The following is a 19675-nucleotide window of genomic DNA, read 5'->3' on the forward strand; positions in this document are numbered from 1 at the left end:
TGGGATCACACCCAAGCCAAAGGCAGATGCCTTACGACTGAGCCACCAGGCACCCCTAAAATTCCTATTCTTAAATGTACACCATTTTCCTGTGAGGTTCAGAGCACAGACTCTGGAGCCAGCATTGCTGGGTTCAAATCCCTGCTTCACCACTTAATAAATGGGTGGCTTTGAGTAAGTGCATTAATTTTTCTGTACCTCAGTTTTCTCTTCTGTAAAATGGGTATGCCAAGAGTCACTTTATAGGGTTGCTAAGAGGATTTAAATGAGTTAAAACATGGAACACACCACAGCAGTGTCTGCCTGGCACTCTAAGCAGTTTTACCACTTCTCAGCTCTCAGGTACCTCCTCCAAAGGGAGGCGGGTCCTCCCTCCCACCCATCCCCTTCCAGAGTTGGATGATTGCTACAGACCTGGTGAACTCCTCAAACTCCTTAAAGTGTATCTTCTTGACTTTCTTCAATGTTTTCCTAGTGGATAAGAGAGAAAGGTCTCTTGTCAGGAGAGGGGAAATCCAAGTTAATGGGGCCTCAGTACATGGGGGGTGGGCCTGTCAGTAAGTCCAAACCAGAGCTCCAAAAGCAGAGTTTCTTCTTCCTGAGATGGGACCCAGCCTCTCTCCCTCCATGCTCCAGTGGAACACACAGTGGGCTTGGTCAGCCAGGCCTGGGCTCACATCCTGGCTGGCTGGATGACTCTGGGCAGGCCACTTCCCTTTGCAAAGCCTTATGTTTCTTATTACCCAGAACAGAGACCTCCCAAGGTAGCTGAGAGATGCTGCTGAGTATGAATCCAGCTTTTGGAACAAGTGTGGTGAAAACTAACTCCCCAAGCATAGACTTGGCAGACATCACTAATCGACCTCAGACAGCACTCTCCCAGCAGGCCTGCATCTGGCCTCCAAAACCTTGACAACACATTTCAGGTAGCAAGATAAAACAAATATCCGTCCCTGCCCTTGGGGCCCTCTCTTTATCCTTTATGGCTGTGGCCTACTTAAGCATGGATAAGAGTCTGTTTCTCATGTTCCCACCCACTCCCTAGGTTCATGGTGCAGAAATGGAAGTCAGCCACCCAGGAGCTGGAATGCTTATGTAACAGATGAAAAGCTGACAGTGAAGCATCTAGCCCACTTAACCTGCAGGGTGTCTAATTTCCACTTGCATCCTATCCGTTCTGGCCATTACCGTCCAGTGGGATGCTGGCAGGGATCCAGAATGTGGGCAGTTCCTGATGGGGAGCAGGCCCTTCTCCATCCCACATTAGCCCCATTAGCCTCTCGTTCTCCAGTCTGCAGTCTCCAACAGATGCTGGTTTATCACCTGCCCACGGGTCCCCTCCTTCCAAAGAAGGACATTTCCTTAGAGAGGACTCAGGTTGGTCTGAGGCTCAGAGACAGGCCCCAGTGCAGAATTCTTTCCTCCTCCTAAGGGCTGCAAGCCCACCTCTTGCCAGAGAAGGCAGGACAAAGAAGGGACTGCCACACCTCTCCTCTGTAGGGCCCCTGATGGCCTGCCCATGATTTGTGAAGGAGCCTCCCTATTTCTTGAAGAAGTCCCTCTTTTTAATCTTTCCCAGAGAGCTTGAGATCATGTAGGATGTGGTTGGGAGAGTAGCTGTATGGGGGTGAGGCAGGGAGGCTGTGGCCCTCAGACATGTGCCAGGGACGACACCTGGTGACCAGTGGGGATGGACATGCTGGGCATGCTTGGACACAGGCACTGGTGCACCATGACACCTTAGGGAGGCCACCATCCTATCCCCAGCACTGAAGGAGCAGCAGCAGGACAGAAGGCAAATGGCAGGGAACACAGGGGGTCTGACACTCAGCTTGTCAGCCTTCTTAGCCAGAGCCTCACTGAAGCCCTGGAGCTTGAGCAGGGCCAGATTTGGACTGAAGATCTTCAAGTCTGAGTAGTAGCCTCCCGGCTGCCGGATCGGGCGCACCTGGTCCTTCTGGAAAATGATCTTGTCTCCTGGGTAAAGCAGGGCTGCAAGCAGCAAGAGAAATGTGACCTGTCAGCTCAGGATCCCTCTTCCCCTGAGCCTCTGGGGCAGAGGAAGGCTTTTTTATTTTTAATAGACATTTTTGTTTGAAAAGATTTTTTTCTTAGATACATGCTAAATTTTTATGTTTAAATGACTGTAGATTCACAGCAAGTTGCAAAAGGCATGTAGAGGGTCTCTTAGACTCTTCCCCTGGCTTCCCCGAATGGCAATGTGGCATACAACCACAGTGCAATGTCAGGAAGTGGGCCTGGTACAACACCCCTCTCTGGACTAGAGATGAGGGAGCGTGTTCATAACCAGTCCAGCCACGGCCCCGAGGCCTGAGGCCTGGGTGCAGGTAGGATGGAGTGAGCATTCTGCAGGGGTTGTGCTGGTCAGGAACCTACAAGGAGGAGGGGAGATTCACCCAAGACTTCACTAGGTTAACTGAGACTTAGTCGACGGCAGCTTTCTCCTTGCCCAGAATTAATCTCACAGATATCCTTGGGAGACTGCTCTAAGAAGTCAGAGCACAAAAAATACTGGGCCAGGGGTTCTGTCTTCCTGCAGCCATTGAGCAGTGCTTGTCCCAAGATGGTAACACATAACTTACTCATATTCTAGAAAAAGTAATGGAAGGTTACATTCCAGGTTATTAATGCTGCTTATCTGCGGGCTGGGCAGGGACTGTGCAGATAAGAGGGAAGAGGGAAGGAGGATATGCAGCATCCACATTTTAGAAAAGTACACAGGATTTTTAAAACCACATTTAAAGATATATCTATGTAATATATATAATATACACGTATAATATATATACACAATTTAAAAATAATTTACATAAATAATTTTGTATAAATGGAAAAGAAAAAGAGGTCTGTGAAAGGACAATCTCTAAAATATTAATGATGTCAACTCAAGCTGGGGAAATTTTTATCTTTCTGTTTTCAAGGAAAGCTTAAGTGAGCAAGTATTATCTATAAAATCAGGGGACAAATGATAAAGCCGTATTCACTGGGGAGAGGGGAAATGCCTCAGAGTTGTAGAACTCTAGCCCTTGAGCTTGAGGGCTGGAGTCAGAGCCCACCAAGCTCTACTCCAGAACACAGACCTGGAAGTCCCAGTGCTTGAGTTTCTTTCTTTTAACACAGACCCAGAGCAGGCCTCTGTCACAGAGACAGCCACTAAATAGTGGCCAGGATACTGGTCAGAGGTGGACTAGAATTTTTTTCCATCTAGAACAATCAGAAGCAAAAGGAAGCCCCCCTCACCCCACGGATGCTCCCGTATGCCCATGAGTGTGAGATCCTTCCAGCTGGTGAGGTGGACAGGCCCAGGAGCTAGCAAAAGCTAGCAGTGGAGGCAATCAGTAGTGGTTCAGTGTTCTGAGGGGACAAAGGAGGCACATCCCAAGGAAAGGCCTGGCCCGCAGGGCAGCCCCAGGTGCAGGTGTGGCAAGCCTGCCTGCGTTCAGAAGACAGTTAGCTGCCCCTCCACCACTAGCCAAGACCAGGAAATGTACACAATCAGGGAAGACAAGTCTCCCTGAGGAAGAAGGAAGGAAGGATGATGTGTCCAGGATTTCCTGTCTTTGCCCTCCCAGCCCAGGGGGGGCAGCAATTGGCCGCCCAAGTGAGGGGGTGCAGCGCACCCGGAGACAACGACCCCTCAGGTTGGTTTGCCTGTGTTTCTGGAGGTTTTTGGCTAAACGCTTTTGTACAGACCTGTTATAAGCTGAATTGTTTCCCCCCCAACCCCCACCCCAAGAACAAATTCATATACTGAAGCTCTAACCCCCTGAAACCTCAGAATTTGTACTTGGATAGAGGATCTTTCAAGAGGAGATCAGGCAGATGAGCCTGGGCTCAAATCTGATTGGACCGGTGTCCTTGTAAAAGGAGATCTGGACACAAGAGAGGTGCTAGGGGCGTGAGTGCACAGAGGGGAAACCATGTGAAGAGGTAGTGAGAAGGTGGCCATTCTGTGAGCCCAGGAGAGAGGCCTCAGAAGAAACCAGCCCTGGTGTACCTTGATCTTGCACTTCTAGCCTCCAGAAGTGTAAGAAAACAAATTTCGTTTTGTTCAACCCAGTCTGTGGTATTTTATTGTGGCAGCCTGAGCAAATTAATACAAGACCTAGGGCCCTGTACAATGTGCACTTGCTTCCCTCTCTCTTGGGAAAAAGAGGGAAATAGTCAGTTGTGACGGTTAACTGATTCTCAGGGAAGTCACACGCCTGTCCGTGTGCCCCTTTCTCTGAAAGCCACACTACCCACTTTGGCCATGGTTCCTTCCTGGCCACTTGGGAAACCTCTGCCCTCAAGAGCAACTTACTCTTTCATGCTTTTAAGGCCTGAAGTGGGACCTGCCCGTTAAATTTATAAATTCACAGATTTGGGGCGGCAGCATCGCTGGGTGATCATTGAGGGCTTATGGGGCACTCCCCCATCCCCGTCTCCCAGAAGCACATGCTCTACCGAGAGGTGGGGAGGGTTTAGGTCTGCTTGGATATATGGAAACACAATTCTCCCTCAAACAGAGGGTGAGGCCAGTGTGGAAATCTCAGGGCCCAGTCCTGTGGTCTGAGCAGAGAGCAAAGGGCCTCAGCAGAACTTGCCCCCTTGTGTGTTCCTACCTCCGTGTTGCAGAAGAACCGAGAAACAGACCTGACCTAGGAAGTGGTTTTGGAAAAGCCCAGTACAATCATAGTGGTTATCACTTCTAGCATATCTCCCTCTTTGAAAATGGGACTGTTCCTTTCTGCTCAACTTCAGGGCTCCCTCACCCTGAACTCCTATTCTAGAATGCCTAGTAGCTCCATTGGGGGAACCCAGACCTCTGTGTCTGTGGAGCCTGGGTACCTCCAGAATTCTAGAAATCCTATCTAACTGGAAAACAGACTGGACTCTTCCTCCCCTCCCCCTCCACCTTCCATACCCCCACCACAGGCCACAGCAGTTTAGCTGGGTGTATGTCAGCTGGGGAAGGACAAACCACAGGTGGATGCCACCTGCACCCAGGTTCTGGGCCCTCTTGGCAACCTCCCAAGGGCCAGCCCCCAAAGCCCTTACCTTTCATGAGTATGTCCTCCGTCAGCGGGAGGCCGTAGTACTCACAGAGCTTGTGGCACTGCAGGTAGACCAGAAAGTTGTCCCTGCGGGACATGTTAACGAGCTCCCTCATATCCCCGTGCATGGTGGACGGGAGACAGTGCTCATCAAAGTGCTTATTCCCACTGCGCACCAGGCGGCACCGCTCCAGGTACTGGATGGAGGGGATCTTGAGCTGCAAAGAGAACAGAGGTTGGCACACACTTCCCTCCAGTTTCTCTTTGCCTTCCTGGCCAGAAGGCAGATGTGGAGCCTCATCTCCATCTCCCCCATGAGGGGAAAGGGCAAAGAGTGCAGGGAGGGACCCAAGTTCAGGCTCTGAAGTCAGTGCCTTGGGAGAAAAATCACACATAGTCAAGGTCACCCCCAAGAGCACTTGAATGGCTAAGGTTAAGGCCGGTAGTGCTGTGTGAGTGTGAACAGCCCCGTATGTGGAGCTGCGTGTCATTATGTCATAGGTACAGTAGGGTGCAATGTCAATGCCTTGGTGAAACATGGCATCCACAGATTTGGCTGCACCAGGATTTAAATTAGGTGCAGACATCTGTGCTTTTGAGGTTGAATCATGGTGTCAAGAATAGCGGAGCAAAGCCAAAGAAGCCTGCAGAATGCCGAGCCATGTTTGGCCTTCTTATTTATTTACAAGGAAATAAAAAACAAAACAAAACCAACTATATTTTTGCACCATCTAAAACCAGGATCAGCAAAGTACAGCCCACAGGCCACATCTGGCTCAGCACCTGTTTTTATAAAAATGGTTTTCTTGGAACACAGAGGCACTCATTTGTTTCGTGGCTGCAGTCTGCGGCTGCTCTTGGGTGGCAGTGGCCACAGAAACTATAGAGCCCCAGAAGTCTAAAACAGTCGTTGCCTGGCTCTTTACAAAGTTTGTTGAGCCCTGCTCAAATATGTTGGGGTTTTTGTGTCATGAAGTGAATCAGATCTTAACTGATATAGCACTTATAGTGCTTAACATTTTATTATATATATATATATATAATAAATAGAATATATTAATATATTTTATATACTTATTATAATATATAATTAATTTAACATATAGTATTATAATATCATAATATTATAATATATCTTTATATTATATTTATTATATATAATAAAATATGTATTTATATATAGTATAATGCTAATATTGTCTGCCTCCCTGTTGGCAGGGGTTGTTTTGTTCTCTGCTGAAAGAGTGCCTGGCACATTGCCATCACTCGATAAATATTTGTTGGATGAATTCATTCACGCCATCCACTCCTCTTTCACTGGTCATGTGTTTCTGGAGTGCCTGGAGTGCCCACGCAGTGGCAGGCCCTGTGCTGGGCACTTGGATTCCAGCTGTGATGGAGATGCAGCCCTCAGCCCTGGTCTCAGGATGCAAAGTCACAGTTAAGGAATGGGAGGAGGGGAACTCCATACTCTCGGAAACATGATCTCATTTCATCTTCAGAGAAACTTCATGAGGTAGGTGTTGTTCTCATTATCAGACGAAGAAGCCTGCTCCCTGGAGTTCTGCAGCCTGAAGGTTTAGTGAACTTGAACCCGAGCCTATCTAGGCACCTAGCCCCATGCCCCTCCTGTTGGCCTGGGTACCTGGTGCTGCCGCTTCCTCTCGCGGTACCGCTTGCCAACGTCCTCCATCTCCTCCAGAGTCATGGGCCGTGCCTCCATGTGGATGTCAACCAGGGGCACAGTCAGCAGGTCCATCTTACAAGGCTGTGGGGCCAAATCCACCTGGTTCTTGGATGCACTTTGGAGGGAACCTCTGTGCTTGGCGGATCTATAATCTGAAAGGACAGAGAGACTGAGAGGAGGCCCACCTAAGGAATCCATCGAGTGGTTAACTGATGGGACCAAGCAGGTATGGGCCACGCCTTTGCTCACTTCCCACATGGCCCGTCTGTGCCATCTCTGCTTCCACAATGGCATCCCTTGTGCACCACAGTCCCAGCCTTCCTACTACCCCTCTCATCCTCTACCATCCTGTTTCCACCAAACAACAAATAGGACCTTTACAAAATATAATCACCTCATTCCCCTGATGGCTTCCCACAGCACTCAGACTAAAGCCCAGAATCCTCTTCCTGGTCTGCAAGGTTCTACAGGATCTGGCCTCAGCTCAGCATCCACCCAACCCATCTTCTAAACATCACCCCTCCCTCACTCCCCCAAGCCACCCTAACTGCTTTCTGTACTCTGAAAACTTTCCCAAGTCAGGGCCTTTGCCTTTGTAGCTCCAACTGCCTAGGATGCGCTCCACCAGACTGGTTCCTCATTAGTCACTCAAGTGTCAGCCCCCAGAGCTGCTTTGTAAAGAGGTCTCCCCTGACCACCACTTCCTCACTCTGTTCTCTTGTCTTCAAAGCATTAATCACGACTAGACATCATCTTGGCTAACCTGCTACATGGAAGCTCATTGGCTTCTTTACTCCTGTGTTCCCAGTTCCTGGTGTTTTTGAAGGGTGCCTGGCACATAATAGGTGCTCAACACAGATCTGGATGGATGAAAGCCTCCCATTGCCCCTGCCCTAGTTCAGGGCTCCACTGTCTTGGGCTGACATGAAATCATGGCCCAGCCATCCTCTAGTTTCCAGACTACAGACTGGTGGCTGCGCTTCAGCTTCCTCCTCGTCGAGTGTGAAATGCAGCTCTGACCTCTAGGGACTTGGAGGGTTATCTGAGCTGCTGCTGTGGGTAAAATGACCCAGCCCACAGCAGGTGCCCCCAGATGCTACCGCCTTCCCTTTCCGAGCTGGGCACCTAGAGTCTTGATGCTGCTGTCCCTCTAGGCAAAGCAAGTGATACCCAAGTCTGCTTACCCTGCCCACTGATGCTGTTCAGGAGAAAGGGCTCTATGATGACACTGAGATGGCACCATTCAAGCAAATACCTGCTCTTGACCTCAGGTCTATTTATTGGGAAATAACAGGCCCCAAATACCTTTGCTACAAACATGCATTATGAGTACTGTGGTCATTCACTAAATGGCTCATAGCAAACCACATGAATAAGGGCGAGCTTTGGTAATTTATAATGAAAAGGCAAAAGAGCATGGATGGGAAAGCAAGCCCGATTTGAGGCAGCCCTGAGCACATGCTGGACATGAAGGGTGCTGGAGATTGTGACTGGGGGTGGTGATGGTGACATGCGCAGGAGGTGCCTGGAGGGTGCACAGATTCCCTGGGACTCTGGAAGAAGAAACCTCTCCCCTCCCCTCCTCCCCCAGGGCTCTCCTGTGACCTCAGAAAGTGTGAGGAACACCCCACACCAACATCTGAAATGAAACTCCTTCCAGCCTGACAGGTAGGGCCAAAGCAAGATTTATTTGATTTAGAAAAAGAAGTTATATTTGGGGATATGTTATATTGTTGTTATAGTTATTATATGTTACATTTGATTACATTTGGGGAGGGCTCTGGAACGATGGGTGGAGGTTAAAAGGAGAGCTTTAATTTTATCTGTAGTTGTTCAATTTAAAATTTTTTTGCACCAACAGTGGCACTAAGCTCTAAAGAACCATGATGTACCCTTGTGTTATAGAGTAAATTCATAGCCAGCGCCATGGCTGGTCCATTTCTAATTTGCCTCTGTCCTATATTTGGACAGAAGTGGTTCCACAAGCACATGGCCTAGCAAATGGAACTTGAGCTGTGCACAACTCATACAACTGTTCACAGCAACCCTGCTAATATCTCTGATAGCAGAATATCAAAATAGATTTTCCAGTAAACTCCAAACATGTGCTAATTCTGGTTTCTGAATTTTAGTGGGTTTTTTTTGGGGGGGGGGTTGAATTTTAGTTAACTTTTTATCAGTAAAATATAGATTAATAGTAAGAAGGCCTTGGGCTCACATACAAGTGGAAGGGCCTTCTGTTTGGGTCAGATCTCAATCTATCAGGTAAGCTTTGGAGGGCTGAAACTACCTTTTGGAAATCCTCCCTTAAGGACAAGGGCTGGGCCTCAAGATCTTCAAATGGATATGGTAGCTGAGCACTCATGAGAATATCTACTCTTTAGTTGATTGTTGGACCTGGGGATTCTAGAAGCTTGGCCCACCTATGGTAAGCCAAAGTTGGAGAACACACTCAGAAAGTAAGCCAAGGCTGCCTCCACCCTGCTTGTTCCCAGGATGGGGAAGTGGAGACATGGGGTTGGGGGGTGGATACGTACACTCCCTTGCAGTCGACAGGGTGCTTCTCTGCTCACCCAAAGACCACTGCTTGTAGGTGTTGGCTAGGATATCCGTGGTAATGTTGTTGCACTTTCCCAGAGAGCTGAGATAGATCACAACATCCTCCATCTCCTGGTTTTTCAGAGGGACTCCAACCTGAGGAGGGAAGAGAAGCCACCAAGGTGGGTGGGCTCTACTCCAAACATCCAGCCAGTATGGCCAAAGCCATAGCAGCCTGGCCCTACCTCTCTTGTCTAGTTTCTGGTTTCATCCACCACCACTCCCAGCTCATGCCCAAGGCCTCTGCTGCAGGAGCTTAGAGCCCTTTCCCAGGCCCTGAACACACTCTACACTTTCTCACCCTTTACCTTTTCTCAGGTGTTTCCACCTATCTGAAGAACTCCTATCCCTCCTTCAAAACCCAGTCCAGATAAGCCACCATCTTTGCAGAATCCGCTCCTTCTTCCTTCCGGACCACCACCCCACTCCATACTGAGCTCAATGCCAGCTTTCCCAGGCTGGATGGGAAAAAGGATTTCACGTCTACCATCCTTGTTCATGAGAAACACATTAGCCTCCTTTAACTGAAGTAAAAGAGGATCAGAAATACGATACACGTTACTCTTTGAAGGACAGTGAGTAACTTTGTAGGACTGTAATGCTTGCCATCAATACCAAATATTCAAGAGGAAAAGTCTTAAAGGAAATATAATTTTGTACACTGCAGTCATTATTCACTGAGCTTTCCTCAAAGAGGGTTAGAACACTCCTAGGATGAAAGGATGTAATATTTTATCTTTTTTTGATTATGATGATTAAAAACCCTTTATCTTTTTTTCATGTTTTGAAAGGTTGTTTAGATGAGTACATATCAGGAAACAATAGTGTGAGGACTGGTGATGACTCAAAACCATAAAAGATGGTGGGCTGAAAGATGGTAGCTGCCAGCTTCCTAGAGTGTTTTGTAAAGGTAGCTTGTATTCAAAGCATATAAAAGTTTAATTCATGCAGACCAGGGGTCAGCAAACTTCTTCTATACAGGGCCAGATGGTAAATATTTTAGGCTCCATGAACCATATGGTCTCTCTCGTAACTACCCAACTCTACCATTGTAGCATTAAAACGGCCATGACAATACATACAAATGAGTATAGCTGTGTTCCAATAAAACTTTATTTACAAAAACAGAGGCAGGCTGGATCTGACTTCTGGGCAATAATTAGTAGACCCCTCACTAGACCAGTGGAACTTTCTGCAATAATGGAATGTTCTGTAACTGCATGGTCTGGTAGAGGAACTGCTCATCATGTGTGGTTACTGAGCATCCAAAATGTGGCTATTGTGAGTGAGGAACTGGATTTTAAAATTTTATTTCTTTATAATTAACTTAAAATCTTGGCTAGCCCTTGAAAGTGTGGCCCGAGGGACAGTACCATAGACATCACTAGGAGCTTGTTAGAGTGTAACATCTCAGGCCATGCACAGAGGTACTGAGTCAGAAGCTGCATTTTTAACAGACCTCTATATGATCATGTGCCAGTGACAGCTGGAGAAGGTCTAGAAGGTTCTAGAGGCAGGACTGAAGGCCCAGAAATTTCTGTGCACAGTTCTGGGGTCCAATGGGCAAGACAGTGATTCCTCATGCAGTTGATTGGTTATGGGGTTGGTTCTGCAGACTTTCCACTCAGATAGGGGCTTTTTAGGTCAGACCCATGCAGGGTTGCTTTTAGGGGTCTGATGTGGCCACGAATTATGCTACGTTTTCCAAGTTGGCTTTACAAGTAACAAGGCTGATGGTTTGAGTCCCCTGCGTCTACTTTTCAGTTGCCAGGACCTGGGTGCAGGCAGCAGTGGGGGCAGGGAGCATGGACATCTTCCCCACTCAGGCCAGCCCGGAGGGAGGACGGGAGGCACTTACCGCCTTCAGAGCCGCAATGAACTCCTCCCTAGAGATCCTCTGGTTCTCACCCCAGTCCACCTTGCTGAATATCTCCAGCATCTTGATCTTGCGGCTGCGCAGGTACGAGTACAAGGTGGTCAAGGCAGAAGGCTTGGGCAGTCGGAGCTGGGGCACAGGTCGGCGGGAAGGCCGGGGGCTCTTCTGCGAAAGACAAGAGAGTGGGGCAGAGGGGGAGAATTCAGGGGAGACAGGCTACTCGAGCATGATTCCCAGAGTTAGAACAGGGAGAAAAAGTGGCTGAGCAGCTCTAGACAGACAGCAGGATGGAGTGCAAGGGGCACTGGACTCAGGGCAACTACCTGTTGCCATAGATTATTTGCATCTCAGGACCTCCATTTTCCCATCAGAAACAAGAGGTCTGGATATTATGAGAACTAACATTTTGTTCTTACCCCATCTCTCCTGTCAGACAAGTCAGGCGTATAATCCCATTGGACTCTCAGTGCCCCCAGACACATGCCCCCGCCCAGAGCCACACAAGGCTCTAATCCTCCTACCTCCCAGTCTTTGCTCCTGCTAGGCCTCCTGACCAGAATACCTTTCCTCCTTTCTCTACCTGTCCAAATCTTACTTTTCCTCTAATTCCAGGTTATGGGGAATATTTCAGAATAATACCCCTCACCTTGGTGTAGCACCTGAAAGTTTACAAAGGGCCTTTCTGTTCCCTAGTTTATAGTTCCTCTGCATTTGGGACCCACCTCTATTAATGGTCTACAGCAAACTGAAGTCATTGATCTGATGTGTCTGCCTCCCCCATTAATATCTGAACATCTTGAAGGAAGACCATGTCCTATTAAGCTACATACCCTTACCTCCCATCCCCCCTACTGAAAAAGCCTCCAGCCCCAGGCAGACAGGCAGTCATTGTTTGCTGAATGACTAAATGATGCTGTAAATTAGGTATTAGGGATGACTTTCCCTTTTTACAAATGAGAAAACAGGTTCAGCGAAGTGAAGTGGCTCGTCCAGGTTCACACGACCCTTGAGCAGTAGAGTTGGGTTTCTAACCCAAGTCTAGTGCTTATTCATAGACACCGTGCTGCTGTCAGGAAGGGTGTGTGAGACCTAGGAAATTTGGGTTTGGACTCTGATTACACCAAGGACTGACTCTGATATCAGTGAGACGGCAATCAAAAGGACAGACATAATATTGAGTGCTCGCTCTGTGGCCGGCACTGTCCAAGGCACCTGATATAAATTCATCCATTTAGATGTCACAGCAACCCTAGAAAGTAGGTACAATGGTTATCCACATTTAATAGATTGGAAAACTGAAGCCCAGATCATAGAGCTAGGAAGTAGCCGAGCTAGGTTTAAACCCAAGTTATCTGACCTCTTACCCCAACTTAACCTCACCTGGGAGAAATTTCAAGTGTTTGCATTACAAGGGAATGTCACAGCGACCAAGCATTGGGGGATGAGGGCTTTGATACTGATTTCCACTGACTGGGGCGCCTGGGTGGCTCAGTGGGTTAAAGCCTCTGCCTTCAGCTCAGGTCATGGGATCCTGGGATCGAGCCCCACGTTGGGCTCTCTGCTCATCAGGGAGCCTGCTTCCTCCTCTCTCTCTGCCTGCTTCTCTGCCTACTTGTGATCTCTGTCAAATAAATAAATAAAATCTTAAAAAAAAAAAAAAAAGATTTCCACTGACTACCTCTATAGGCCTGGACAATTGACTAGCCTCGTTGAGCTTCTAGTTCTATATTTATAAAAGGGAGTTCCTCATTTTTTCTTCCAGCCTCGCAGCTCTGATCCTCACAGCAGCACTAGGAGCACCTGCCTGGCACTCATCAACCCTCAACAAACATGTGACCATGAATGAATGAATGAACAAGTATTTTAAAATGTCCCATAGATGGAATGCCAGGAATTATCCCTCCTCAGGTGATTTTAAGATACAGTCACAAATTCTTCCACTCCTCCCTTCTGAGATGGAGCCTGGTTCCCCTCCCATCGAGGGTGAACAGTCCTTAATGACTTGCTTCTGCTAGATAGAATACGGTGAAAGTGACCATGTGATTCTCTTGAAACTGTGATCTCCCGAGATGAGGTCATAAGAGGCATCACAGCCCTCCTCCTTGCTCTGTCCCCAATACACCCCCCTTTTGGGACTTCTCTGTTCCTCTTTGATGGGGGGGACACCACCTATTCTGCCTAACCACAGGGAATGAAATGACAGTATGCCCCTAACACCTTCAGTCTCTTCATCATCAAGTGGGGTGGCTCACCTTGGTGGCTCTGGTAGGAGTCAGACAGGCCAGCAAATGGGCCTCATGCTCTTTTTGGATCATGTTTAAGACCTTGGCCTCTGAAGGAGTGAGGCAAGGCTTGTTCTGCAGCCACTTCTCCGTGTCACCGAATGACTCCAGGTTCTGCCGAAGCTTCAGTCTCTGGCTGAGCCAGGTCTTTGCATCGTCTGGCTGCCCCAGGATATCCCCGGCTCCCAGGACTTTGAAGCTGGATATTGGCTGTGGGGGAGTCTGGGCTTGGGCCATGAGATTGATGGGTATTGGATCCTCATTTTGAGGCAAGGTGATGATCCGCCGGCGGCTCTGAGGCTGGGGGAAAGCCTTCTGCTTGAACTGCTTGAAGCAGTGGGCAATGACTGGTTCAGGATTGAAGATGGGGTCGTTGCTGGAGGTTTCATCATCACCTGAGGTCTTAGACTGCCAGAGCCCTTGGGGGAAGAGTGTTAGGAGGTGAGTTTCTTTCAGGAAGAGGACTAACAGAGTCAGGAAAGAAAAATGCTACAGCAGCAGGCTGAGTGATAGGGCATCTGGGTTCCAGGCCTGGCTTTATCATTGCTTCGCTATCATAATAATTGTGTACTCCTGAAAGCAGGCACAATGCTAAAAGCTCTATATGCTTTTTCTTACTTAATCTTACTCTTCCCCACCCCAGCACTCCTTACCAGTAATCAGAATGATCTTTAAAAAAAAAAGAAAAGAGGGGCGCCTGGGTGGCTCAGTGGGTTAAAAAAAAAAGAAAAGATTTGTTTACTTATTTATTTATTTGAGAGAGTGAGAGAGACAGAGAAAAAGAGAGAACAAGCAAGGGGAGGGGCAGAAGGAGAGGGAGAGAGAGAATCTTATGCAGGCTCTACATCCAGTGAGTAGCCCCACATGGGGCTCAATCTCACAACCCTGAGATCACGGCCTAAGCCAAAACCAAGAGTTGGACGCTTACCCAACTGAGCCACCCAGGTGCCTCCAGAACGATGCCATTCTGGGGGCGCCTGGGTGGCTCTGTCATTTAAGCATCTGCCTTCAGCTCAGGTCATGATCTTGGGGTCTGTGTCAGGCTCCATGCTCAGCGGGGAGTCTGCATCTCCCTTTCTTTCTGCCCCTCACCCTGTTCGTGCATGCACTCTCTCTAGAATAAGTAAATAAATAAAATCTTAAAAAAAAATAAAAATGCCATTCTGATTTGGTCTGATCATCTGAGCAGAGGCTTTGGAGCCAGAATACTCCAGTCATGTCCTCGCTCTGTTGCTTCATGGCTGCATGATCTTGGACAAGTTACTTAGCATCTCCATCTCAATTCTTCATGTGCAAAATGGAGAAAAAGAGGGTACCTACTTTACTGAGTTGTGGAGATAGTTAGAATCGGTCCATTTTAGAAGTGTTTTGTTTATACTAAGTACACAGTTATTTTTATGTACTCGCCTTTCACCTATTTTGAAACCCTTCCACGACTTTCAAAGTAAAGTTCCATGATCCTCCTCCGCCAACCTTTTCTACCTCATCGCTTGCCAGTCTTTCCTTAGTATAACCCAGATGCCTTGACCTCTCTCAATGATCCCTGAATGTTCTAAGGATCCAACATCCAACATCCAACAAGGGTGTTGTTCCATCTGCCAGAAATGTTCCCTTCCCTACCCATCCCCTCCTCACTCCTCATCCTCAGGCCACATGTTACCTGTCCAGCTCCCAAGCTCTGTTATATCCTCATATTATCTCTATGTAATATAACCTATACTTTTCCTTTGGACCACTTCATGTTGAATGACGCCTGTTTTGTTTGACATAACACTGTCTTTACACTGGGGCATGCCCTCTCCAGGTTGCCATAGTCCCCACCATTCTCTATAATCTCACATGCACATCAGTTCATTTATTAAGTGTGTGCTTCAAGCAGACATTTGTGTTTGAAATCCCTGGTGTAATTACTTGGTCGATGTTTATTTTTTCAATAGACTATAGACTGGGACCTCATCTCTCCCTGCTGGAGTCCCCACACCTCCACATGCCAACATACAGAGGGAGCTCAGTAATTATTTGGTGAACGAGTGGATGTCAAATGGACAGACCCAATAACTCAGCTCTATGATTATACCATTTTACAGATAGGGGCACAAAGGCCCCAAGAGGCCCAAGTTCACACAGTTGATTAGTAGCAGAGCTGGGACAGATCAAATGAATAACAGATACGTTTTAAAATTCAGAAGGGATATAACATTATTATTAAAAACACTGTCACCATATTTTCCTTTGAAAACCCAAACTCCCTTGTTTTAAAACCCTTTCATTGCCTCCAAAATAAAATTCAATCTCCTTAACCTGGCCCCACTGAAACTACCCACCTCTGCCAGACTCTCTAATGGGCTTCTTCTCTTGTTCCTTCTGGCCTCCCCCAGTATTTGTACCCCAAAACTGAGCTACCATTCCTTGGTCCCTTTGCCCCGGCCACATACTCTTTCCTCTCTGGAATACTCTTCAAGACTTAGGTTAGGCATCACCATCCTCTGAAACCTTCCCACCCCTCAACCACCACCCTCATGTCCACTCTGGGTTCCCACAGTGCCCATGCCCAACCCCATCATAGCATTTACCATATTTTTCTGGATAAAGCTGCTTTCTGAGTCTTTCTCTCCCAATGGCCTGTGAGTTTTGCAATGTTAAGGGCTGTGTCCTAGAGCCCATGTATCCCTGGTCCCCAGCCTGGCACAAAGTGAACATTCAGGACATTTGTTAAGTCTCCTTACTGCTCATGTGTTTCTTTCAGGTCAGAAATAATGATTATACATCAATGTGGACAGAAGTGAGCACTTCTTAACAACCCCTTTATCATTTCTTTGAGGACAAGATGCTGGGTACAGCTGAAATTGTAACCATTCATCAAACCACTATTTGCTGAGAATCATCCAGTACTTGGCATGGCCAGGTGCAGATCCAAATGAGGCTGGGTGCCTGACCACAGAGCACTGGCATGGAACAAGGTGGGTTAACTAGAGGGATAACAAGATGCTCTCAGTTGGGGGAGAAATGCTGATGGAGAAACCCGGGAGGTCATCATGAAGGAGGAGCCATCGACATGTGCCTTCCAGAAGGAGTCAGATTTCAAGGGGTGGAGGGGCCAGCGTTGAGAAAGGTCAGGGGTGAAGTTTGGAGATTTAAGGGTTACTGTAGTTCCACAAGTTGGAAGCACATATGTGTGAAGGAGGAGGTTAGTGGGAAATGAAGTTGGAATCATCTTGAATGCAGATTAAGGGGTTTAAACTTTACCATGTTGACCATGGGAACATACTCAAAATACACTCCTCCCTGGCCTTGCCACTGCCACTTGTGCCCTCCCTAGACTCCAAATCCATGATCTTCCCTTAGCCAGAAGAGTCACGAGTCACTCCCTCTTGAAGCCCTTCAATGGCTTCACTGAAATGGCTTCTCAGTGCCTCTAGAATAAACCAGCCCCTCTCGCAATGATCTACACCGCTGCTCTTACCTGGACCCTGTATCTGCTTCTCCCCCCATTTCTCTCCCCCTTGCTCAGTTTGCTCCAGCTGCACAGGTCTGCTTTCTGTTTGTCCAACTATCCTAGCTCTGTCCCAACTTGGTTTTGGCATTTATTGTGCCCTCTGAAGGGCATGGGATTCCCCAAGATCTCCCCTGGCTGAGTCCTTTTCACCATATAGTTCTCAGCCCAAGTGCACTGCCCCCAAAGTCACCCTGACTACCCTATCAAAGATCACATGCCCACCACACCATGGAGCTTCCATTCTAGTAATCTTTGGGGTCCTGTGTCCATTGATAAGAAAGTGAGGTGGGCTCTTATAATAAAAGAGGTCACTGCATAGTTGTGGGTAGAGACTGTGTGAAAATGTCCCCAAGGGATTGTGAGAACTGCTTTCAGAGGCTAGCTAGTCCCATTGCCTTCCCAGGTCAGGGAACTCTTTCTGCAATGACCCTGGCAGATTTTACCTCTGCTCTGTATACACCTCTGGCGACAGGGAGTTCTCTACTTCGCCTTATGGATGCCTAATTCTGATTGCTAGAAAAGACTTCCTTATATTGACCCAGATTTCATTCCCTGGAATTTCTACCCCTTGGTCCTAGTCCTCCCTATTGATGCACCAGAAAATGCATTTGTTCCCTCTTTAGTGGGACAGCCCTTCAGGTATCTGGAGACAATTCAACTCTCTTGAAATTGTTTATCTTGGCTGATTCAAATCTCTAAGTTCCATCCTACCTCTCAAGCCAGGTGATGTTTGGCCCCTCTCTTCCTGCCCACCCCTTAAAATTGGTGCCAAGTCTACATTGGGCTTTCTTGTTTGTTTTCCAATCTCCTCTACTCTTATGTTTCTGTGACCTTCTGCATGCTGAGGACACCCATGCCAATATTTATGACTTGAAATTGCCTCCAACTTTCTACATACAATTTCTCCTAAAGCATCTCCACTTGGACGACCTACAAGTATCTCAGACTCAACCAATGAAGACTTCACTGATCTCCATGTACTGTCCCCACTGAATCTGTTTCTGTTAGGTTCCTGATTTCTGTGAAAGGCACCTCCATCTCCAGGTCACCCTAGCTACCAACCTGACCATCATCTTGGATTGTTCTTTCCATGCTTTATTGAATCAGCCCCCCAAGTATTCTAGCCCCTCTAGCCTGGCCACTCCCCCTCACCTCTCAGTATCTTTGATCTGGATGTTTTGGACAGCCCCAGATCTTATCAATCTGTGCCTCCAGCATTCTGAGTCTGCCAGTTCACTCTGCATTTGCTAATGCTCCCAGTCTAACACTGTCATTCCCAGTGGCTTCTCCATTTCCTGGCTCACAAGCTCTTTCATGATCTTGTCCCTTCTGACCTCTCTCACCTCTCATCCCCAGTAACACTCAAATGAACAGCAGTTTCCTGAAGACACCATATGTTTGAGCCCCTTTGCATGTGGTTCTGTTGGACTGGAATGCCTTTCCTCCCCATTTTGGCATGGAGAACTCCTTGTATCCTTAATTTAGACCCCAGTGTAAGTCTCTCTTCCAGAACCTTGGAACTGTTCCTCCCCATCCTTTATACTTAGCAGAACTCTTACTCCTGGGTGTCATCCCCTGGCCTGGCATCCACCCTTTCTTCTGTAATTAGCTGTTTATCTGCCTGTCCTTCACCTCTGAAGTTGCAGGGCTTTGCTGCAGCAGGCTATGGTAGAAGGTTTGAGGACTGAGTTTTCTCCATGCTTCTTCTCCAGTACCCAATATATTAATATCCAGTGGAGAAATGGGGCAGAGGACGAGCCAGAGGGCTGTGAATGTCTTTCCCAGGCTCAAAGATTGGACCTCTGATTTCAGACCAAGGCAAGTTGGCCCACTCCTCCAGCTTGGGCATGGAAATCTGAGAAATGTGCCTGACCTGACGCCGACTCCCTGGCAACCCCTCACCCAGAGCGGGGACGGCATAATGAGATATTTACCCCTGTCCTTGCCCTCACCCCACTTGTACGCATGTGCACCGCACTGCTTTCCGGGAGCTTACCGACCGCCGACCGGAACAGAGCCTCATACGTTTCATAGGAATCGTCATTCATGGTCGCAGCGTCAGAAGCGGGCGCTGAAGTGTGTGTGCATGCGTATGTGCACGCGCTTGCTTGCTTGCGTCGGAGCACCAAAAAACAGTAACACCAAATTTTGCAAGAGACTCTGAAGTAGCAAGCTTAGAAGCTACTGTTGCCAGGACTACAGACGCCCTGCGCTGATTGGCTGAGAGAGGCCACGCTCGCGAAGTCCGCGGGAGGAAGAGGGTTGTGGGGGCGGGCCCTCCTGGCCCTCCCGGCCCTCCCGCTCCCAACGCCTAGTGCTGCTCCTTTCGTGGATCCTAAGAGGCAATCGCAGCCGTTCAGAATTCCTGGGTTGGCGAAAGACAGGGTTTCTTAGTATGGCCCAGTGGCCCCTGAATAGATAATAAATCCGTGTTTTTCCCGAAAGCAGTAGAATCTTGAGCCGGCCTCCACGTCTTTCCTTTTCATCCAAGGAACTGACCCTGCCTCCTTCATAGGTGTTGTAGAAACCCCAAGAGTCTTGGCCAAATAGAGGCAGTATATATGGCTTGGAAATACAGAACTGATAACGGGAATATTAATAATAAACACTTGAAATGCCCATCAACTGATAAATGGATAAACAAAATGTGCTCTGTTCACACAATGGAATGTCATAAAG

General features: G+C 47.9%; 1 protein-coding gene across 1 annotated transcript; it reads right to left on the minus strand.

Annotated features, from left to right (window-relative positions):
* Nucleotides 1–1390: 1390 nt before the first annotated feature.
* Nucleotides 1391–18695, minus strand: LOC111144103 (EF-hand calcium binding domain 12). The gene is given in 9 exon segments (XM_022498233.1): nucleotides 1391–1992; nucleotides 5062–5275; nucleotides 6703–6896; nucleotides 9282–9438; nucleotides 11201–11383; nucleotides 13471–13919; nucleotides 16074–16182; nucleotides 18629–18673; nucleotides 18675–18695. Coding segments are annotated over 9 exon segments (1974 nt in total).
* Between the last annotated feature and the right edge of the window lie 980 nt (nucleotides 18696–19675).

The sequence above is a fragment of the Enhydra lutris genome, unplaced genomic scaffold (assembly GCF_002288905.1).
Source record: "Enhydra lutris kenyoni isolate GAN:26980312 unplaced genomic scaffold, ASM228890v2 scaffoldscaffold10, whole genome shotgun sequence".
In the NCBI taxonomy this organism is placed as follows: domain Eukaryota; kingdom Metazoa; phylum Chordata; class Mammalia; order Carnivora; family Mustelidae; genus Enhydra; species Enhydra lutris.